The sequence below is a fragment of the Sciurus vulgaris genome, assembly GCF_902686455.1.
Source record: "Sciurus vulgaris genome assembly, chromosome: 7".
Classification (NCBI taxonomy): Eukaryota; Metazoa; Chordata; class Mammalia; order Rodentia; family Sciuridae; genus Sciurus; species Sciurus vulgaris.
This window is the reverse complement of record NC_136467.1, coordinates 56,451,662-56,469,588: the sequence shown is the minus strand read 5'-3', so window position 1 is coordinate 56,469,588 and position 17,927 is coordinate 56,451,662. Positions and strand designations below refer to the sequence as shown.

Sequence of the window (17,927 nt, the reverse complement as noted above, 5' to 3'; positions counted from 1 at the left end):
AGTGCTTCATACTGATTCAGTAAGCTTCAAGGAATGCTTTTTTAGTGCATTACTTTTTTTGTTGTTTAAAAGAAAATACCCTGTTCAAAAGGTGGTAGCATATTTGATATCACCACTGTTTAAAGAGGAATGAAGTTACAGGAATGAGAAGTATATAATTAGTAAATAATCCCTCTTAACAAGTGAATTAAGTAGTAAAGCCATAGGGAAGGGGAAAAAAAGCTAGAGACAGTGCATATCAGAAATGCATTTTAATTTTTATTTGAAAACAACTTAAATTTTTAGACAAATGATTTTAGTATATAAATTTGATTTTGTTTTTATACAGAATATAAAGATTTCCCTCATTAATCTTCCCTGTGAAGGGTATTAAGGGCTGGAAGAAAGATACATTCTGCACACAAGTGTGTATCTTATGTGTGCAGCACTGGAAACAAATGGTGTAGTGCTCCTACACATAAATTAGATCAAGTGACATTATACTTTAAAGGGGGAGAAGAGAAATATTCTAGTTAATCAAATTCAAGAAGCAAACATGACACAAAAACTGTGCAAGTAAGACCAAGTCAGTAACTTTAGTTAGGACACTGCAGATTATAAGGGAAGGTTTATGAGGCTATAGTGTGCACCACATTCAAACAGCAAGAAAAGCTATTTATATAGAAAGGCTGGAATGAGGGATTTTCACTAAAGCAAATTAACTTCTTGTCAACTGCCAAAACAAAACAGAGCATATGAGTGTTAGTATACTGAAGGCATGTTATACCAGTTTCTGTGCAGCATGCTAAAAGTTATTTAGAACTTCTTCACTGGTGCATACGAATCATTAATGGTCACGTTTTTGCCTCTTCTCAGCAAATTTCAGGCATGTCTTATTTTAGATGGAGTATAGCTTTTATCTATGATTTCATCCTGTAAAAACATGTGAAGACAACGTTCATTCTGTGCCAGAGGATGACCAGCGACCCTGAGAATAGAAAATACAAATTTAGTCCAATATTTCACAAAAACAGGAGCTTTAAGTTAGGATGTATGTACAATTTACTAAAAGTAAGTATTACTTTGGACTATTCATAAAGCTATGCTCTGTCAACTAATAGTATATTTTCTTTCCCTGGGTTCACGGTAGCAATCTAGAAAACAGTTCTTACTGGATTAACTCTGTACTGCTTCTCACATGTGTATCCAATTAGCTTAAGTACTAGTTGGTGTATTCATAAGAAACAAATGAATTTTAATGTTAAAAGTGAAATGTATCACTGGATTCTAAGGATCTATTTTAAAGAGAGATACAGGATTAGAGTTAGAAATACAGAGAATTTCAATAAAAGCCCCGCTACTAAGAAACAGGACCAAATGTCCAGGTGTTTTATTTCTTTTTACTTTTCTTTTTTTGCTGCTTTTAAAGTCTTCTATCACAGGTTAAACACAAAACCAGACTGGGCAACTAGAATTCTATCTCAGAATTTAAAAACATCTAATATAGCACTGCCTTCCCCAAAACAAAGTACATTCATAACAAGACAAGTAAAGGTTGTGTGCTGTGATAGATAACCAAGTTAAAGGCTTTGGGCAACCCTTTCTCTTTTGTTTACTACTCATGGATCTGCAAATTACAAGATAAAAATTAATATTTAAGCTCACACAACCATATTCTCATAATTAAAGTGAGCCCTTTCTTAGCATAAACTTTCTATTCCTTTGACTTCTTAAAAATAATGATATTTTAGCTGGGTGTGGTAGCATATGCCTATAGTCCCAGGTACTCAGAAGGCTAAGGCAGAAGGATCACTTGCGACCAGTTTGGGGCCAGCCTGGGAAACACAGTGAAACCCCATCTCTTAAAAAACAAAATAAAAAATTATTGTTTCAAATGTAATCTATATTAAATGCTAGAAATACTAATTTGAGCTTATCAAGATTTTCTAAAAGACTATCCTAAGTCTTTTTATATTTTCGAAAGAAAACATTTTGCAAGGGAAATAAAAATGTACACCTTTACACAAGACATGTTGATAACACTTCCATCTGCAATCAAACAAAATGATTGTAAATGTATTGTATGTTTTATTGTTCATTCTAGAACATACCTTAAATCAGAAAGAATCATAAGTAAAACTGCATTTTTTAAGTGCTGTAATTTTAAATGTAATTTGCATAAATTAACCAAGAAAATATAAAACTTGGGTCAACACAAAGCTGCTCATTTCAATCACACAAGTGTGTTAGTATTTATCACGATAGATACTTTTACTTTGTTTAAATGAAACAAAAATTTAGAAAATGGACAAAAGGAAAGGTAATATCACAACTTAACATTTAAAATTACTAGTGGTCACCTCAAGTAGTTTAAAAACAGCTCACTCTCACCCCCTGAGGAACAGAAAGCACTTACTTGTTTATAAATTGCTCCAGCCCTTGCTTCCTTTCCTCTATAAAATTGTCATCAAATATTCCATCATCTCCTCTAAAAGGTAGTTGACGCAAAAATGCTTTCCCAGGGAGTGGGGGAACTACAACCTAAAACAACATGAAGAAAGTAAGTTCTTGATCATGCTGACAGGGTTGTGAAATTTTACAGCACAACATGTCAAACAGTAGAGCCTTATTATGAGAGTCATCTCATTCACAAACTAATTTAAATATAAAAGAGAATTAGTAAATATATATATATATATTCTGAAAAAACTTAATGTTTTGGAAACAATACAAATGCAGAAAAAGCTCATCAAACCACAGTTCCATAAAAACAGGGCCCATAGCTCTATTTGGATATAACATTTTTCTTGGATTTATCAAAGCATGGATGTACAAAGGCAATAATCTTCAATTATTTGATTCTGAAATAAAAGGTTACCATGCCTCCCAGACACTTCTGATTTTCTTCTGGAGAAGAAAATGTCTTAATGCAATGAAAATTGCAGAATTCAAAATTGTCTCAAATAAGATAAAATGTTATCTATATGTTCTCCCTGCAATATGGTAGATAAGAGCTCTATGGTTTCTTCAATATTTTATAATTAACTAGTATTTGTTGCCATTTTTTCTTCATGAACTAAAGCTAAGAAACATGTCAACTTTCTCCCAAAATCCCTATTCTGCTACCTTTCCCCAAAGACATGTCATTTTTATCCTTCCCACGCTACTGAAATAATCCCAAATTTTCCCCTTCAAAGTCTAATCTAGGTTAACTCCATGCTGACTTCTCCCTTCTGGGGATTATCTGAAGCTCAAATATTTGTTTCAATTAGATACCATCTAGTTATTTATTTCACAGGTTAGTTTGGTTTCTCTCTCCTAACCCAGGGTCTCATGCATGCTAGGCAAGTGCTCTACCATAAGCCCCACAGCTGACATCTTGAGTCAGTAATTCTTTGGATTGGAGGGACTGTCTCATGTATTGTACAATTTTTAGTTGTATCCTTGCCTCTACCCACTAGATGCCAGTAGCACCCCCCAGATAAAATTAAAAATGTCTCAATTGTCAAATATCTCCTATGGAACAAAATGATTCATGATTGAGAACCACCAATCTCTCCTATTAATGTTTTCAAATCAGAGACCCTGTGTTAGGTAACTTGTGGTTATTTTAAGAAAAAGTGGGCCTGGTGTGGTGGTGGTTGCCTGTAATCCCAGAGATTAGAGAGGCTGAGGCAGAAGATCACAAATTCAAGGCCAGCCTAGGTAATTTAGCAAGACCCTGTCTCAAAAATAAAACGGGCCAGGTATGTAACTCAGTGGTAGTGCACTTGCATAGTATGTACAAAGCCCTGGGTCTGATTCCCAGCACTCTCTGCCCACATACAAAGAAGAAATAAATGGTCAATAAGTACATGAAACAGATGATCCCTAAGAGAAATGAAAATCAAAACCACAGTGAGAAACCACTTCATACACAATAATAACAGAAATAAATAATAAATGAGGGTGTGGAGAGGAGTAGAACTCTCAAATACTGCTACTGGTAATGTGAAGCAGTGCAACTGTACTGGGTCCAACAGTTCCAGTCACTTGGGAGGCCCAGGAAGAAGAATCATTTGAGCTCAGGAGTTGGAGGCCAGACTGAGCAACGTGAAACAGTCTCAAAACCAAAAAACACTAGTGCAACTATTTCTGAAAACAGTTCCTCAGAATTTTAAAAAGTTATCTGATCTAGCAACACAATCCCAGGTATATACCCAAAAGAAATGAAACATGTTCACAAACAAAAACTGTGTACAAAATTTTCTCTCCCCTCCCCTTCCCCTCCCTTCCTTCCTTCCTTCCTTTCTCTGTGGGGCTAGGGATCAAACCCAGGGTCTCACGTGTGCTAGGCAAGCACTCTATCACTGAGCTACATCCCCAACCCATGCACAAATTTTTCTTAATATCCTATGGTTGTTACAAACAAGACTGGGATTGGTTTTCAGTGGAAGAGTGCTTGTCTAATAAGCACAAAACCCTAGGTTCAAATTTGAGGGCCTACCACACAGTGAATGGATAAAATTAAGTATATCTGTATGATAGGATATTATTTAGCAATACAAAGAAATGAAGTACTGATATACTACAACAGGATAAATCTTGAAAACATGCAAAGTGAAAGAAGCCAGACACAAAGGATGATATACATTGTGCTTCCACTTATATGACATGTTTGGAATAGGTTAGAGAAAGTAACTGGTGGCTGCTTAGGGCTGGGTGAGGAGGGCTTGGGAAAAAATTGGTAGAAATGGATACAAGAGTTCTTTTTTTATTTATTTATTTTTTTAGTTGTCAATGGACCTTATTTACATGCAGAGAATCGAACCCAGTACCTCAAACATGCTAGGCAAGCCATCTACCACTGAGTTATAACCCCTAGCCTCAGGATTTCTTTTATAAGATGATAAAAAATGTTCTAAAATGGACTGGTTACAGTTGCACAACTCTGTGAATATACTGAAAACCACAGACTTGTATACTTTACATTGGTAAATTGAGCCAGGTATGATGCATGCCTATAAACCCAACAACTTGGGAGGCTGAGACAGGAGGACTGAGTTCAAAGCCAGCCTGAGCAACTTCAAGAGGCCCTTGCCAACTCAGCAAGACCTTGTCTCTAAATAAAAAAAATTTTAAAGGGCTGGGGATGTGGATCAGTGGTTAACTGTCCCTGGGTTCAATCCTTGGGACAAAAAAAAAAAAAAAAAAAAAAAGTGAATTGTATGGTATGTAAATTTTATTTCAATAAAGCTGTTGCTAAAGAAAAAAAAAAAAAGTGAAGCATACATTCAGCAAATGTTTAAATATCTCAGAGTGCCACATGCTATATTAAGCAAAACCCAAAGTGTATCACAAACTACTTCCCCACGGTCATTAAAAATTTCTTCATTACTCAAAATTGTCCCAACTTGTTTTATACATTTAGATCTTTTAACCATCTGTAATTTGTACACAGTTGAGTTGTACATTTTTATTCTCAGAGAGCCAGATGTTTCAACTCCATTTACTGAATTCCTTTTCCAAATGGTGATAATGTTTTGTTTTTGTTTTTGTTTTTTGGTACTGGGGACTGAACCTAGGATCTAGTACATACTAAACACATCTTCTACCACTGAACTATAGTCCCAGCCCCCAATGTTAATTTTGTTATGAACTAAAATACCCTATTAAAACATATATCAGCCAGGCACAGTGGTGCATGCTTGTAATCCCACTGGCTTAGGAGGCCGAGAAAGGAGGATCGGGAGTTCAAACCTAGTCTCAGCAATGGTAAGGCACTAAACAACTCAGTGAGACCCTGTCTCTGAATAAAATACAAAATAGGGCTGGGGAATGTGGCTCAGTGGTCAGGTGTCCCTAAGGTCAATCCCCAGTACCAAAAAAAAAGTCAGCTTTTAAACCCCACTACAGCCTGCTAATCTGTATGCCCAATCCTGAAGCAATAATATCCCACTGAAAGGTTTTTTTGTGTGTGTGTGGCCTGGGGATCCAACTCAGAGTCTCATGATAGTAAACAAGTGCTCTACCACTGACATATTTCCCAGCCTCTCAAGTTTTAAGTGCCTTTGTGTGTGGGTGTGTGTGGGGGGGGTACTAGGTATTGAACTGAACCTAGGGCCTCACACATGCTAGGCAAGTGTTCTACCACTGAGTTAAAAGCCCCAATCCCTTAATTATTCTATCCTTAAGATACATTCTGGGCTGGGGTTGTGGGTCCATGGTAGAGCACTTGCCTAGCATATGTGAAGCACTGGGTTAGATTTAGCACCACATAAAAATAAATAAATAAAGGTATTGGGGGATCCAAGATGGCGGACTAGAGGGAGGCTGCGTTCCTTGTCACTCCGTAACTCCAGTTTCAAGCAGAGGATATCTGTTTCTTGGTGAGGCAGTTTTTGCTGCTTATTGATTCCCTGGTGTTTACCCCATTTGTCTACTGTGATGACCTGCAGTCTGCCAGCATGTCGGTGACGCCTTTTTGAGTGCAGATTGCTCACTGTCAGGCGCCTATCATCTGCCTTTTGCCTGCCTCTGGCTGGTCCATCGCCTGCCTTACACCTATCCATCACCCAACGCACAAGGTTCACCTCCCGATCGTCCAACAACAGTCAGCAAACTGATCGCTGACCACCAGTGGAGCACCAGCTGCCTGCTGTTGACTGGAAGTTCACTGTTACAGTACCTGCAGATCTGATTACACGTGGCTGCTGCCATTTTGAGACAACAGCCAGGCCCCGTAGGACCCTTGTCAGACTGACTGAGCCCCGTCCCCAGGATCCCTCAGCCGACCAATCACTCCCTGCCTCTGGGGCCCTCACATAGACTGACTGCTCTCTGCCGCCACCAGGACCCCCAGACCAACTGACTGCACCCTATCACCCGGACCCCAGACCGAATCCCACAACCACACCGAACACACCCGACCTCCAGGACCCCGGCATGACCAACTGCATCCCGCCTCCAGGACCTCCAGCTGACCACGTCCACACACTGAGCTGCAGTTCCCCATTTGCCAACACATTTCCAAGCCAGAGCGGCCATCTTGGATAATCCTGATCTTTAGGTGGGGCAAATCCCATCCTGAGATGCCTGCTGGAGGCTTGAAGCTCATTGTCAGGTACCTCATTCTCATGCATCAGGCTACTGAAGACTGGGAGGTTTCATTATTATATGACTGTTATACTGTAGATTTTCTTTTTTCTCCTTACTCAAAAAATTTAAGTTTTTATTTCTTTACTTTTCTTGCTCTCTTTTCCTTTTGTTTACCTTTTCCCTCAGAGTCTCTTTCTCCCTTTTTTGCATGCTAACATCCGATTTCTTTTGATTACACTCTCACCCTTTCTATTATCTAGAACTTCTGTATATTCTTTTCTTATCCCATTAACAGGCACATTCTACATCCCTCTGCATCCTCTTTGTCCTCCATTTGAAACTGCAGACCTTCCTTATTGCAAATCTGTTTGTTTTACTGAAGATAATATTTGAACTCATTCTGTTTATTATGACAATTCTGTTATTGTCCTCATAGGGGCTATTTGGTCTAGGATTGCACAGTGTCTGAATTGGGCACTGCTAATATTGATCTCCCCTTAAAGAAAAGGTTTTGGAAACCTATAGGGCCATTATAAGCCTATAGGGGGCAATCTGCAATACCCCAGATCTGCACTGCTAGAGGGGAAGATACATGAACAACATGAAAAAACAAGGGAAGAAAATGATCCAAACAAATCTAGATTCTATATTAACAGAATCCAATGACAGTATGTTAGAAGAAATGTCAGAAAAGTACTTCAGATTATACATGGTTAAGATGATTTGCAAAGCAAAGGATGAGATAAGAGAGCAAATGCAGGCAATGAATGATAATACCAATAAGCTGGAAGAGCACCTGCAGGAAACAAAAGATCATTTCAACAAAGTGATAGAGATTCTCAAAAAAAAAAAAAAAAAAAAACCAAATGGAAATCCTTGAAATGAAGGAAACAATAAACCAAATAATAAAGGTATTGTGTCCATCTACAACTAAAAAATATATATTAAAAAAAAAAAGATATACTCTTGTGCCTGGTAGAATACTTGCTCAACAAATAAAGAAAAACTTGACTAATCTTGAGCTTTCTGATCCTGAAGTTCATATATACAAACCTGCAAGTTTATAAGGACACCACTGATAATTCTATTTGGATTTTATGAATAAATATACACACACACACACACACACACACACACACACACACGTATGTTAGGAGATATGACCTTACTATCTTCAAGTCTCTACTAAAATGTCACCTGTAAGTGAGACTTTTCCTTGACCATCCTAGGTGAGAATAACTCCCCTCGAGCTTCCTATTTCTTAGTTTAACCTTGTTTTTCACAGCTTACTATATCATCTGATATACTATTTATCTTACTATTTTCTTCTGCCTTCCCTTCACCAATATATTATGATTTGTGCACAATGCTCCTGTATCTAGTCATATTTATCTGGCTAAGGGTTTTTTCTTTGCTTTTCTAGTTTAAGTTTTAGAAAAACAGAATAACCTAGCCTTAATCTACCTCAGCACTCCTAACATACTCACTTTATTACATTCTAATCACAAAATTAACTCTTCAGCATTTTAAGCATACCATGACCTTCCATGACTCCATGCCTCTAACGTCATTCTGAAGTAAGGTTAAAATGAATGACATCAGAGTGGGTTTTGTTCCCTCTAATCCATTTTGCAGCCCAAATCACTAAATTTTCTTTTAAGCAGACAATTCTAAAGGTATGTAACAGTGTTTCTCAACTGCTGGTAGCAGCCCATCAGTGGATCATGACCATTTAAAAAGCCAACCTCATAATGGTAAGGGGGAAGAGAGAAGGATAAAAGTTCAATGGATTAGACAAAGGGGAAGGATGGGAAGTGAGGGGTATAGGAAAAAGAGTAAAATGAATCAGAACCTTCCTATGTTCCTATATGAATACACCAGCAGTGAAACTCCACATCATGTACAACCACAAGAATGGGATCCTAATTATAATAAGTTATACTCCATGTGTGTATAATATGTCAAAATACACTCTACTGTCATGTGTAGCTAAAAAAGAACAAATTTTTTAAAAAGGAAATTTTTAAAAAGCCAACCTGAAGAATATCATGTATAACACAAAGATTACTGTTTTATGAGACTTCTGCCACATATGTATATATGTGTGATGAAAAAAATGTAGCCAGGCCCCCAAAAACTCCTGTGCTAATCCAGCAATATTCAGAAGTAAAATGATTAGATTACGAGAGCTGTTATCTATCTAATCAGTCCATCCCTAGTTTGAATGGACTAATTGGGTGGGAACTACAGGCAGGTAGGGTGTGGCTAGAGGATGTGGGTAATTAAAGGCATGCCATTAAAGGGGGCATTCTTCCTGTGGCCTTTCCTTCTCTGCTTCCCTGTGGCTCTGACCTAAGCAGTCTCTTCTGCCATGTCCTTCTGCCATGATGTGCTACCTTACCTTGATCCCAAAGCAATGGTTGACCCACCATGGGCTAAACTTCTGAAATCATAAACCAAAATAAATTTTCCCTCCTCTAAATTGTTCTTGTCAGGTGTTTTGGTCAGAGCCATACAAAGCTTACTAACACACCAGGTGCACAGGTACACACCTGTAATCCCAGCTACTCGGGAGGCTAAGGCACAAGGATCGTACATTCAAGACCAGTCTGGGACTTAGGAAGACTGTTTCAAAATTAAGAAAGGGTGGGGACAAGGGGATTGGGGGTCATTCACTGACAGAGTGCTTACTTAGCTCGTTCAAGGCCCTGGGTTCAAGAATACCTGAGGGCCAGAGCGGGGTGGGGGGGACAATATTATTCTTATTGAGTAGCATAAAGCTGGAAATACACTGACATGAGATGCAATGAGGAAGTAAAACGTGTGGAGTGGGGAAGATGGAACAGGATGATAAAAGGAAGAAAGCAATAGCAAAAAGGTTCTAAAAAGTGTTATTTAAGTGTGAGTCAGCAAAGTCCTCAATTGGGTCATTGAAGTAGATAAGGAAAGAGTTCTAAGAAAAAATTACAAAAATTACCTTCCATGAAATAGCATGAGGTTGAAACATCTGAAAGCAAAAAGTCATGTTTGCTTTTGCCCACTTTAAGATAATTTTCCTGAGAAGAACATTAATACTTAGAATGTTTTGCAAAGGTGCATTACAAATAATTCTTACCTTGCTCTCTCTTTCTAATTCACTTCGCAGCCATTCAAAGTCACTGTATCTTCTTCTAACGGTAGATTCCTTCAGCTTGAAAATAGGAAGATTTGTCTGAAACAACAACAACAAAAAATCACTACTAAGTTGAAGCACATTAAGGAGACCTCAAAGCTAGTGAGGGGGAATGTTAGTCGACTGATAATATGACAAGCATGGTTGTTACTCTAAAATAAGAAAATGTGTTATTAAAATATTTTAACTGCAGCCAGGTGTGGTGGTGCATGACTGTTATCCCAATAGTTTAGGAGGATGAGGCAGGAGGATTCCAAGTTTGAGGTTGGCCTCAGTAATTTTGTGAGGCCCTAACTTTGTGAGAACTTGTCTCAAAAAATAACAAGGCCGGGGATGTGGCTCAAAGGTTAAGCACCCCTGGGTTCATCTCTGGTACCAAAAAAAAATTTAACTACAATAAAACTTTGCTAATTGTTTAAAAAGTATATAATTTATGTGAGATATAACTTTCAAAATGCATCTTGGCATATATGTTCTTGGATATCGTTCTGCCTGAGGGTTATTTACATAAATAAATAGAAGACATTTTCTTCTATCATTTTGGTAAAAATGTCAATGCGGGGCAAGTGAGAAAAAGCCAGCTCTGGGCTGGGGATGTAGCTCAGTGGCAGAGGGCTTGCCTAGAATGCTGGAGGCCCTGGGCTTAATCTCTTGCACCAGCAAAAGGAAAAAATTCAATAGCTAATACCTTATTAGATAGTCCTCAGAGAGGAACTATACCTCACCTGCTTTTAAATGAAATACAAAGTATTTTATTTTTAGGACTAGATTAGATCCTGCATAATGAAAGAAATGAATAAGCATTATTTTCAAATTTTATTTTAATTGACAAATACATGTATGGGGTACAAAGTGACATTTTAATACATGAATACATTATAGGGTGATCAAATCTGAGGAATAAAGATATCCACTTCCTCAAATATTTATCATTTTTTGTTGTTGTGAGATGATGCTTAAAATCCTCCATTTTAGATATTTTGGAACACATATTAATATTAATTAGTTACATCTTGCTGTGCAACAGAATACCAGAACTTGTTCTTCTCTTTAACTATAACTTTATACTTAATGACTATTTTTTCCCATTTATTTGTCTACTTCCTCTACACCTCCAACCTCTGGTAAACACCATTCTATTCTCTTCTTCTCTGAGTTTGAATATAAAGCATTATTCTTAATGGGTTTCTTAAAAATTCCAAAAAACAACAGGGAAAGTGTTGCAATGTCTATATCTTACCATTAGTAGGAAGAGAGAGAGAGGAAAAAAAACTTAAAAAAAAAAAAAAAGGAAAATGAAAAGGAAATTAGCAGCTGGGAATGTAGCTCAGGAGTAAGAGTGCGTTTAGCCTGCATCAAACTAAAAGTAGAGTTATGTTACTCAGCAGACCAGTCTCATAGATCTAAGTTGTTCCACATAGAGAGCAAGTTTAAGAACTGAAAACCTAATGCACAGTATCTGAGATTAGTTGAAATGTCAGTAAAGTTTTGGAGACTTTATTCCGTATGAGACTGCAAAGTTACTTAGTTGCTGCCACTTCTGTCAACTTCTAAACTTAAAAGAAAAAATCCCTATTATTTTTATTATATTCTTCTTTTAAAAATATGCTACCAAATCCAATAAAATATGGTTTTATGATTACGGTCTACTAGCAGAAGCAATATGATATCAGCACTTCTTATCAAGAACAGATTTTTAAATGTACTTATCACAAGGCTTGTAGAAAACAGAAATGATTTAACACAATAAATGCCATATTCTACCAAAAATGATAGTTAATACTATATATTCTCTCAGAATATGTTCTGTCTAAATTCAGTCTTTGCACTTACAGAACTTTAAACCATTTTATGGCTGAAAAGAAAAAGTTCAGTGCCAAATGAAGGAAATACTGGTTTCCTACTTTGGTTAGAGGGACATCAACATCTTGTAAAATTCACTCCTAAGAAAAATCTACTCATTTCTTAAGCTTAATGCCACTAGTAAATAGTTGTCATTCAGCAAAAGAAAAGCCTTTTCACTCAGGACCTTAAATCCATTTTGTAGTGGTGTCAATTTTTTCCAAAGTGTATTAACTTCTCTGTGTTGTATACCTTAGAGCTTGGAATCTTCTACAGATGCTATTGGGTACAACGGTGTATAAGTTTCAAGCATGAAACCAAATCTCACAAGAGGTTTAAAAGCACTTGAATTTTCTTTCCCAGGTAACCACAACATTTGTTCATTGTATTAATGACTAAGAGCAAAATTGCATCTAACAAGACTCTCATTATACTAAAAGTCAAGCTTGTATTTAGAGATGCTGGCGTGCTATACAGAGGGGTATTCTCATTCCTCAGAAGTAATAAAATTAGGTCCCCTGGAGAGCAGAATGATAATTCCCAAAAAGAAAGCAATGGATTATTTCTCTCTAATTTCACCCACTGGCTTTTTAACCAAGTTCACACTTCCGCATTAAAATATTAAGTCTTTGTAAGTGTCTAAAGATAGAAAGGCCTTTACAGAGCTGAGTATTTTCTGCAGGTGAGATTTTACATTTTGAATTACCTCCTCTCAAATTACTTTACAAAAGGGATTAACTGCTCTCTTTATTCAGTTTGTTAAGATCAAGCTTGTGAAAAGAGTTCCCTAAGAATTTTTCATACTTCTGGGTACGGAAGTCTACAAAGTTAATCTCTGAAACAACATATCAAGCTTACAGGTACAATGTTGAGGGAAGAGTGCCAATTCAGCTCATTTTACCTTCCATTTTCCCTTTTGAACTTTTGACACAATCATGATTATATCTGATTCACTCTAATGGGGGAGGGGCTGCCCTTCTATGATTAGCGAGTAGTTGGCTAGATTGTAAACTTTAAAAAGGATCACAGTTAAAGAAAATTCATTTAGTTTTCTCAGCTGGCTATGATTTCTTTTTGTGCTTTAGAGTTTTGATAAAGTCACAACAAGAAATTCTGGGCTGGAGGTGTAGCTCAGTGGTAAAGCACTTTGCCTAGCATGCTCATGAGACTGGGATTTGAACCCCATTACTACCAAAAAAAAAAAAAAAAAAGGAAAGAAAAAAAAGAAAAAGAAATTCTTATTTGTTCTTTACACTTAGAGTAGTAAGTATGCCTATTAAGCCTACGGAACATCTTCCTGATCCTTACAAGGTCATCTCAACTTACTTGATCAAAATAAACAAATAAAAAACTGCTCGTTTTGTTTCAACCACTGAAATATCACTACTGTTTACAAACTCATGTGGTTGGCTGCTTTTAATTTATTTAATCCTTATAAAATGTCCAAGTGGCAAAAAGTTAGGATTTTTTTCCCCTCAAGTTTTGGGAGGACTCAACTATTGTTTATTGAGCATGAATAAAAGGGCGATAGTACAGAAAAGATGGGAAATCATTGTTTACAATGACAAAAAGCCGGCCTAGCCCTCATGAAGCTTATAACCTACCAAGGAGGTCAGAAGATAAGCACATAAAAAGCTGAATTTACATGATTAAAAATACCAAGAGGCTGAGGGTATAGTTCAATGGTAGAACACTTGCCTGATACAAGGCTCCCCATAGTATAGTGAAAACAAAACAAAACAAAACAAAATGAGAAAAACCTGTTAACCACAAACAAAGCTGAAAGACAAAGAAAAAGTTAGAGACAGATATTTGCAACATATACCAAAAAAATTCATTAAAATGTAAAGAATATAGAAACCAGTGAGATAAACACAACCTAACAAAACAGGGAGAACACAGAAAAACCAATGGACAATCATGTTCAATTTCACTCACAAAAGCAGTACTAGTGGGCTCAGGTTGTGGCTCAGTGGCAGAGCACTTGCTTAGCATATGTGAGGTACTGGGTTCAATCCTCAGCACCACATAAAAATAAAATAAATAAAGTCACTGTGTCCATCTATAACTAAAAATATTTTTTTAAAAAGCAGTACTAGTGAAAACAATAATAACCCATTTTTGCTATCAGGTAGGCAGGTATTAAAATGTAGTGTTCAATGCTGGTGAGGGTAGAGAAAAACAGGCATTAAGAAAACCTGCTAATGCATCCCTGCAGGCAGGCAGGAGGCCCTGGGGCTGTGGCTTTGGAGGCAAGGTTAGCTGGTGACAGGGCAGGTTAAAAACCAAAGGCTGAATATTCTTTCTGATGTGAGGATCCTAAGACACAATGGATGAGGAGTGGGGAAGGGAAGAATAGCAGTGAATCAGACAAAGGGGAAGGAAGGAAAGGGAGAAGGAAGAGGAATAGGAAAGACAGTAGAATGAATCAGAACTTTCCTATGTTCGTGAACATAGTGAACATAGTGACCAGTGAAACTCCACATCAGGCACAACTGCAAGAATGGGATCCTAATTAGAGTAAGCTATACTCCATGTTTGTATAATATGTCAAAATACACTCTACTGTCATGTGTATCTAAAAAGAACAATAACAAAAAAACCTGTTAATGGTAGTGGAAACTGGTACAACTTTTAAAGAGAGCATGTTGGTGAATTTACCACTCATTTAAATGCACATTTTTTAATTCTAATTAGTTATACATGATAGCATGTATTTTGACATATTATACATACATGAAGTATAATTTCTCATTCTTATGGGTGTACATGACATGGAATTACACTGGTCGTGTAATCATTTATGTACATAGGACAGTAATGTCTGATTCATTCTACTATCTTTCCTATTCCAATTCCCCCTTATTTTCCTTTTTCTAATCCAAAGTACTTCTATTCTTCCCCAACCAAACCCCCTTGTGAAATTAGCATCGGTATATCAGAGAACCATTTGACCCTTGGTGTTTTGAGATTGCTGATTTCTCTTAGCATGATATTCTCCAGCTTCATCCATTTACCTGAAAATGCCATAATTTCATTGTTTTTTATGGCTGAGTAATATTCCATTGTGTATATATACCACATTTTTGTCAGGTCCTTTGGGTTGTGCAGCATAAAAGCTGACTAAAACAGAGGTTTTACTTTGGATGTCACTTAAAATGCTTTAGGTTTATTCAGACAGAAGTAGTAAATTCTGAAATTAAATGTAAAACAATATGGTTATTTTCAGATGATGGACACTTTTGTAACATAAAGAGCAAGATTTAGTATTTGCTTACCCTGACACTCATATTTTTCCCCTAATTTTAAGGTAAGTTGCTCAAAACCAGGCTGAGTATAAAGTATAAGTCACAATTTTATTCCTAGCTACTAGACATTTTATTTCCTACCCCTATCAATTAACTCAAAGATATCAGTGGATCTTCAATTATATTTCAGAATTACCTGGATAGTGTAAAACAATGTTTTTAAATAGAGGGATAACCCAAATATAGAAAAATGCACAAACACGTTACAGATACATCCCACATGTATCCTCACATGGTGTTAGCAAACCTGGGTAGTTTTAAAAAAGAATTCTCAAGGCTTAAACCTCATATCAACTAACTCAAATCAGAGTTTCTAAGGAAATAGTCCCTTTAAAAATTTCCTCAGATGATTAATATACACCAGGTTTAGAAACTACTACCAGATTATGTCTGATCCAAAGAAACATACAAGCAACTAGAGAAGTGCTTAGAAGGTAATTTACAGCTATAAACATCTATATTAAAAAAAAGGAGAAAAAGGAGTGGGGAGTGGAGTGGGGAGCTCAGTGGTGGAGTGCTTGCCTATCGCACACAAGGCCCTGGGTTCAGTCCCCAGCAAAGAATGTAAGGTAAGGGTAAGGACAGGTAACGGACGAACAATCTCAAACGAAAACCTGTACTTCCACCTTAGGAAACTAGAAAAAGGCAAACTAAACTCAAAGCATGTAGAAGGAAAGAACTAATAAAGATTAGAGTAAAAATAAAAGAGAATATGAAAACATTCCACACTTAAGGAAATGAGAGACTTCTGAAGATTGACCCTGTGAGATTATTTTTAATAACTTGTTTTACAAAATTTGTGACATGAAGTCATATTTATCCTTCCACGTAGAAGCAAGTCAAAGTCAGTAACCCTACTAATCCTCTTGTTTTATTTCTTTCCTTCAAATATCAGAGACTCATTCAGTATAAAAGTACACAGTTACTGTATTATACATTAGTATAGTGATTAAAAACTTGGACTCTGCCTCAGTTCAAACCCCAGCAATGTCACTTAACTAGGTGACTTGGGCAAATTAATCTGTTGCTCAATTTGCTGATCTATAAAATGGAGATATTACTGTGAAAGCACTTTGAAATAAAGGTGTTTTAGAATTTAAATAACCTGTTTTACTTCTACTACTTTGTAGTCATATAAAGGTTAATTCTTTATTTTGATTCATTGTACACAAATGGGGTACAACTTTCGTTTCTCTGGTTGTACACGAAGTAGTCACACGATTTGCGTAATCATACATGTACATAGGGTAATGATGTTTGTCTCATTGTTATTTTTCCTTCCCCCCACCCCCTCCCCACCCCTCATTTCCCTCTACACAATCCATCCTTCCTCCATTCTTGCCTCCCCCCCCCCACTATGTATCATAATTCACTTATAAGAGAAATCATTCGGTCTTTGGTTTTTTGCGACTGGCTCATTTCACTTGGCATGATATTCTCCAATTTCATCCATTTACCTGCAAATGCCATAATTTTATTCTTCTTTATGGCTGAATAATATTCCATTGTGCATATATACCACAGTTTCTTTATCCATTCATCTGTTGAAGGGCATCGAGGTTGGTTCCATAATCTAGCTATTGTGAATTGAGCTGCTATGAACATTGATGTAGCTGCATCACTGTACTATCCTGATTTTAAGTCTTTTGGGTATAGGTCAAGGAGTGGGATAGCTGGGTCAAATGGTGGTTCCATTCCAAGTTTTCTAAGGAATCTTCATACTGCTTTCCAGAGTGGCTGCACCAATTTGCCACCCCACCAGCGATGTATGAATGTACCTTTTTTCCCCTATCCTCACCAACACCTGTTGTTGCTTGTATTCTTGATAACAGACATTCTAATTGGGGTGAGATAAAATCTTAGGGGAGTTTTGATTTGCATTTCTTTTATTACTATAGATGTTAAACATTTTTTCATATACCTGTTGATTGCTTGCAGATCTTCTTCTGTGAAGTGTCTGCTCATTTCCTTAGCCCATTTATTGATTGGGTTATTTGCATTCTTGGTGTAAAGCTTTTTGAATTATTTATAGATTCTGGAGATTAGTGCTTTAATCTGAAGTATGTGTGGCAAAGATTTCCTCCCACTCTGTAGGCTCTCTCTTCACATTGTTCATTGTTTCCTTTGCTGAGAAAAAGTCTTTTAGTTTGAATCTATCCCAATTATTGATTCCTGATTTTCTTTCTTATGCTGTGGGAGTCATGTTAAGGAAGTCTGGTCCTAGGCTGACATGATGAAGATTTGGGCCTACTTTTTCTTCTATTAGGTGCAGGGTCTCTGGTCTAATTCTGAGGTCCTTGATCCATTTTGAGTTGAGTTTTTATTTTTGAGACAGGGTCTCACTAAGTAAGCACAAGTGCACCCCAATGGGACTCCAGCCTTTTACCTCTCACTGGGGGTGGGGGCATTGACCGGTGATGCAGCCTCAGAAATCGATTCAACACTAATGAGGACTGCCGCTGGGAACAGAGAGGAGCAAGTGGGAACTTGTGGATGATACAGCCAGGTTATCTGGAGACACAATGGAAACCCAGCAATGGCTAGCCACC

General features: G+C 37.1%; 1 protein-coding gene across 1 annotated transcript in view; it reads right to left on the bottom strand.

The window, feature by feature from the left end:
• Nucleotides 1-236: 236 nt before the first annotated feature.
• SNX3 (sorting nexin 3) overlaps nt 237-17,927 on the bottom strand; it is a 50,273-nt gene continuing 32,582 nt past the window's right edge. The window contains exons 2-4 of the mRNA XM_079146316.1: nt 10,172-10,267; nt 2,396-2,520; nt 237-967 (exon numbers count right to left, since the gene is read on the bottom strand). Coding sequence (XP_079002442.1) covers nt 862-967; nt 2,396-2,520; nt 10,172-10,267 — 327 coding nt within the window. The 3' untranslated portion in view covers nt 237-861. The remainder of the gene's footprint in view (nt 968-2,395; nt 2,521-10,171; nt 10,268-17,927) is intronic.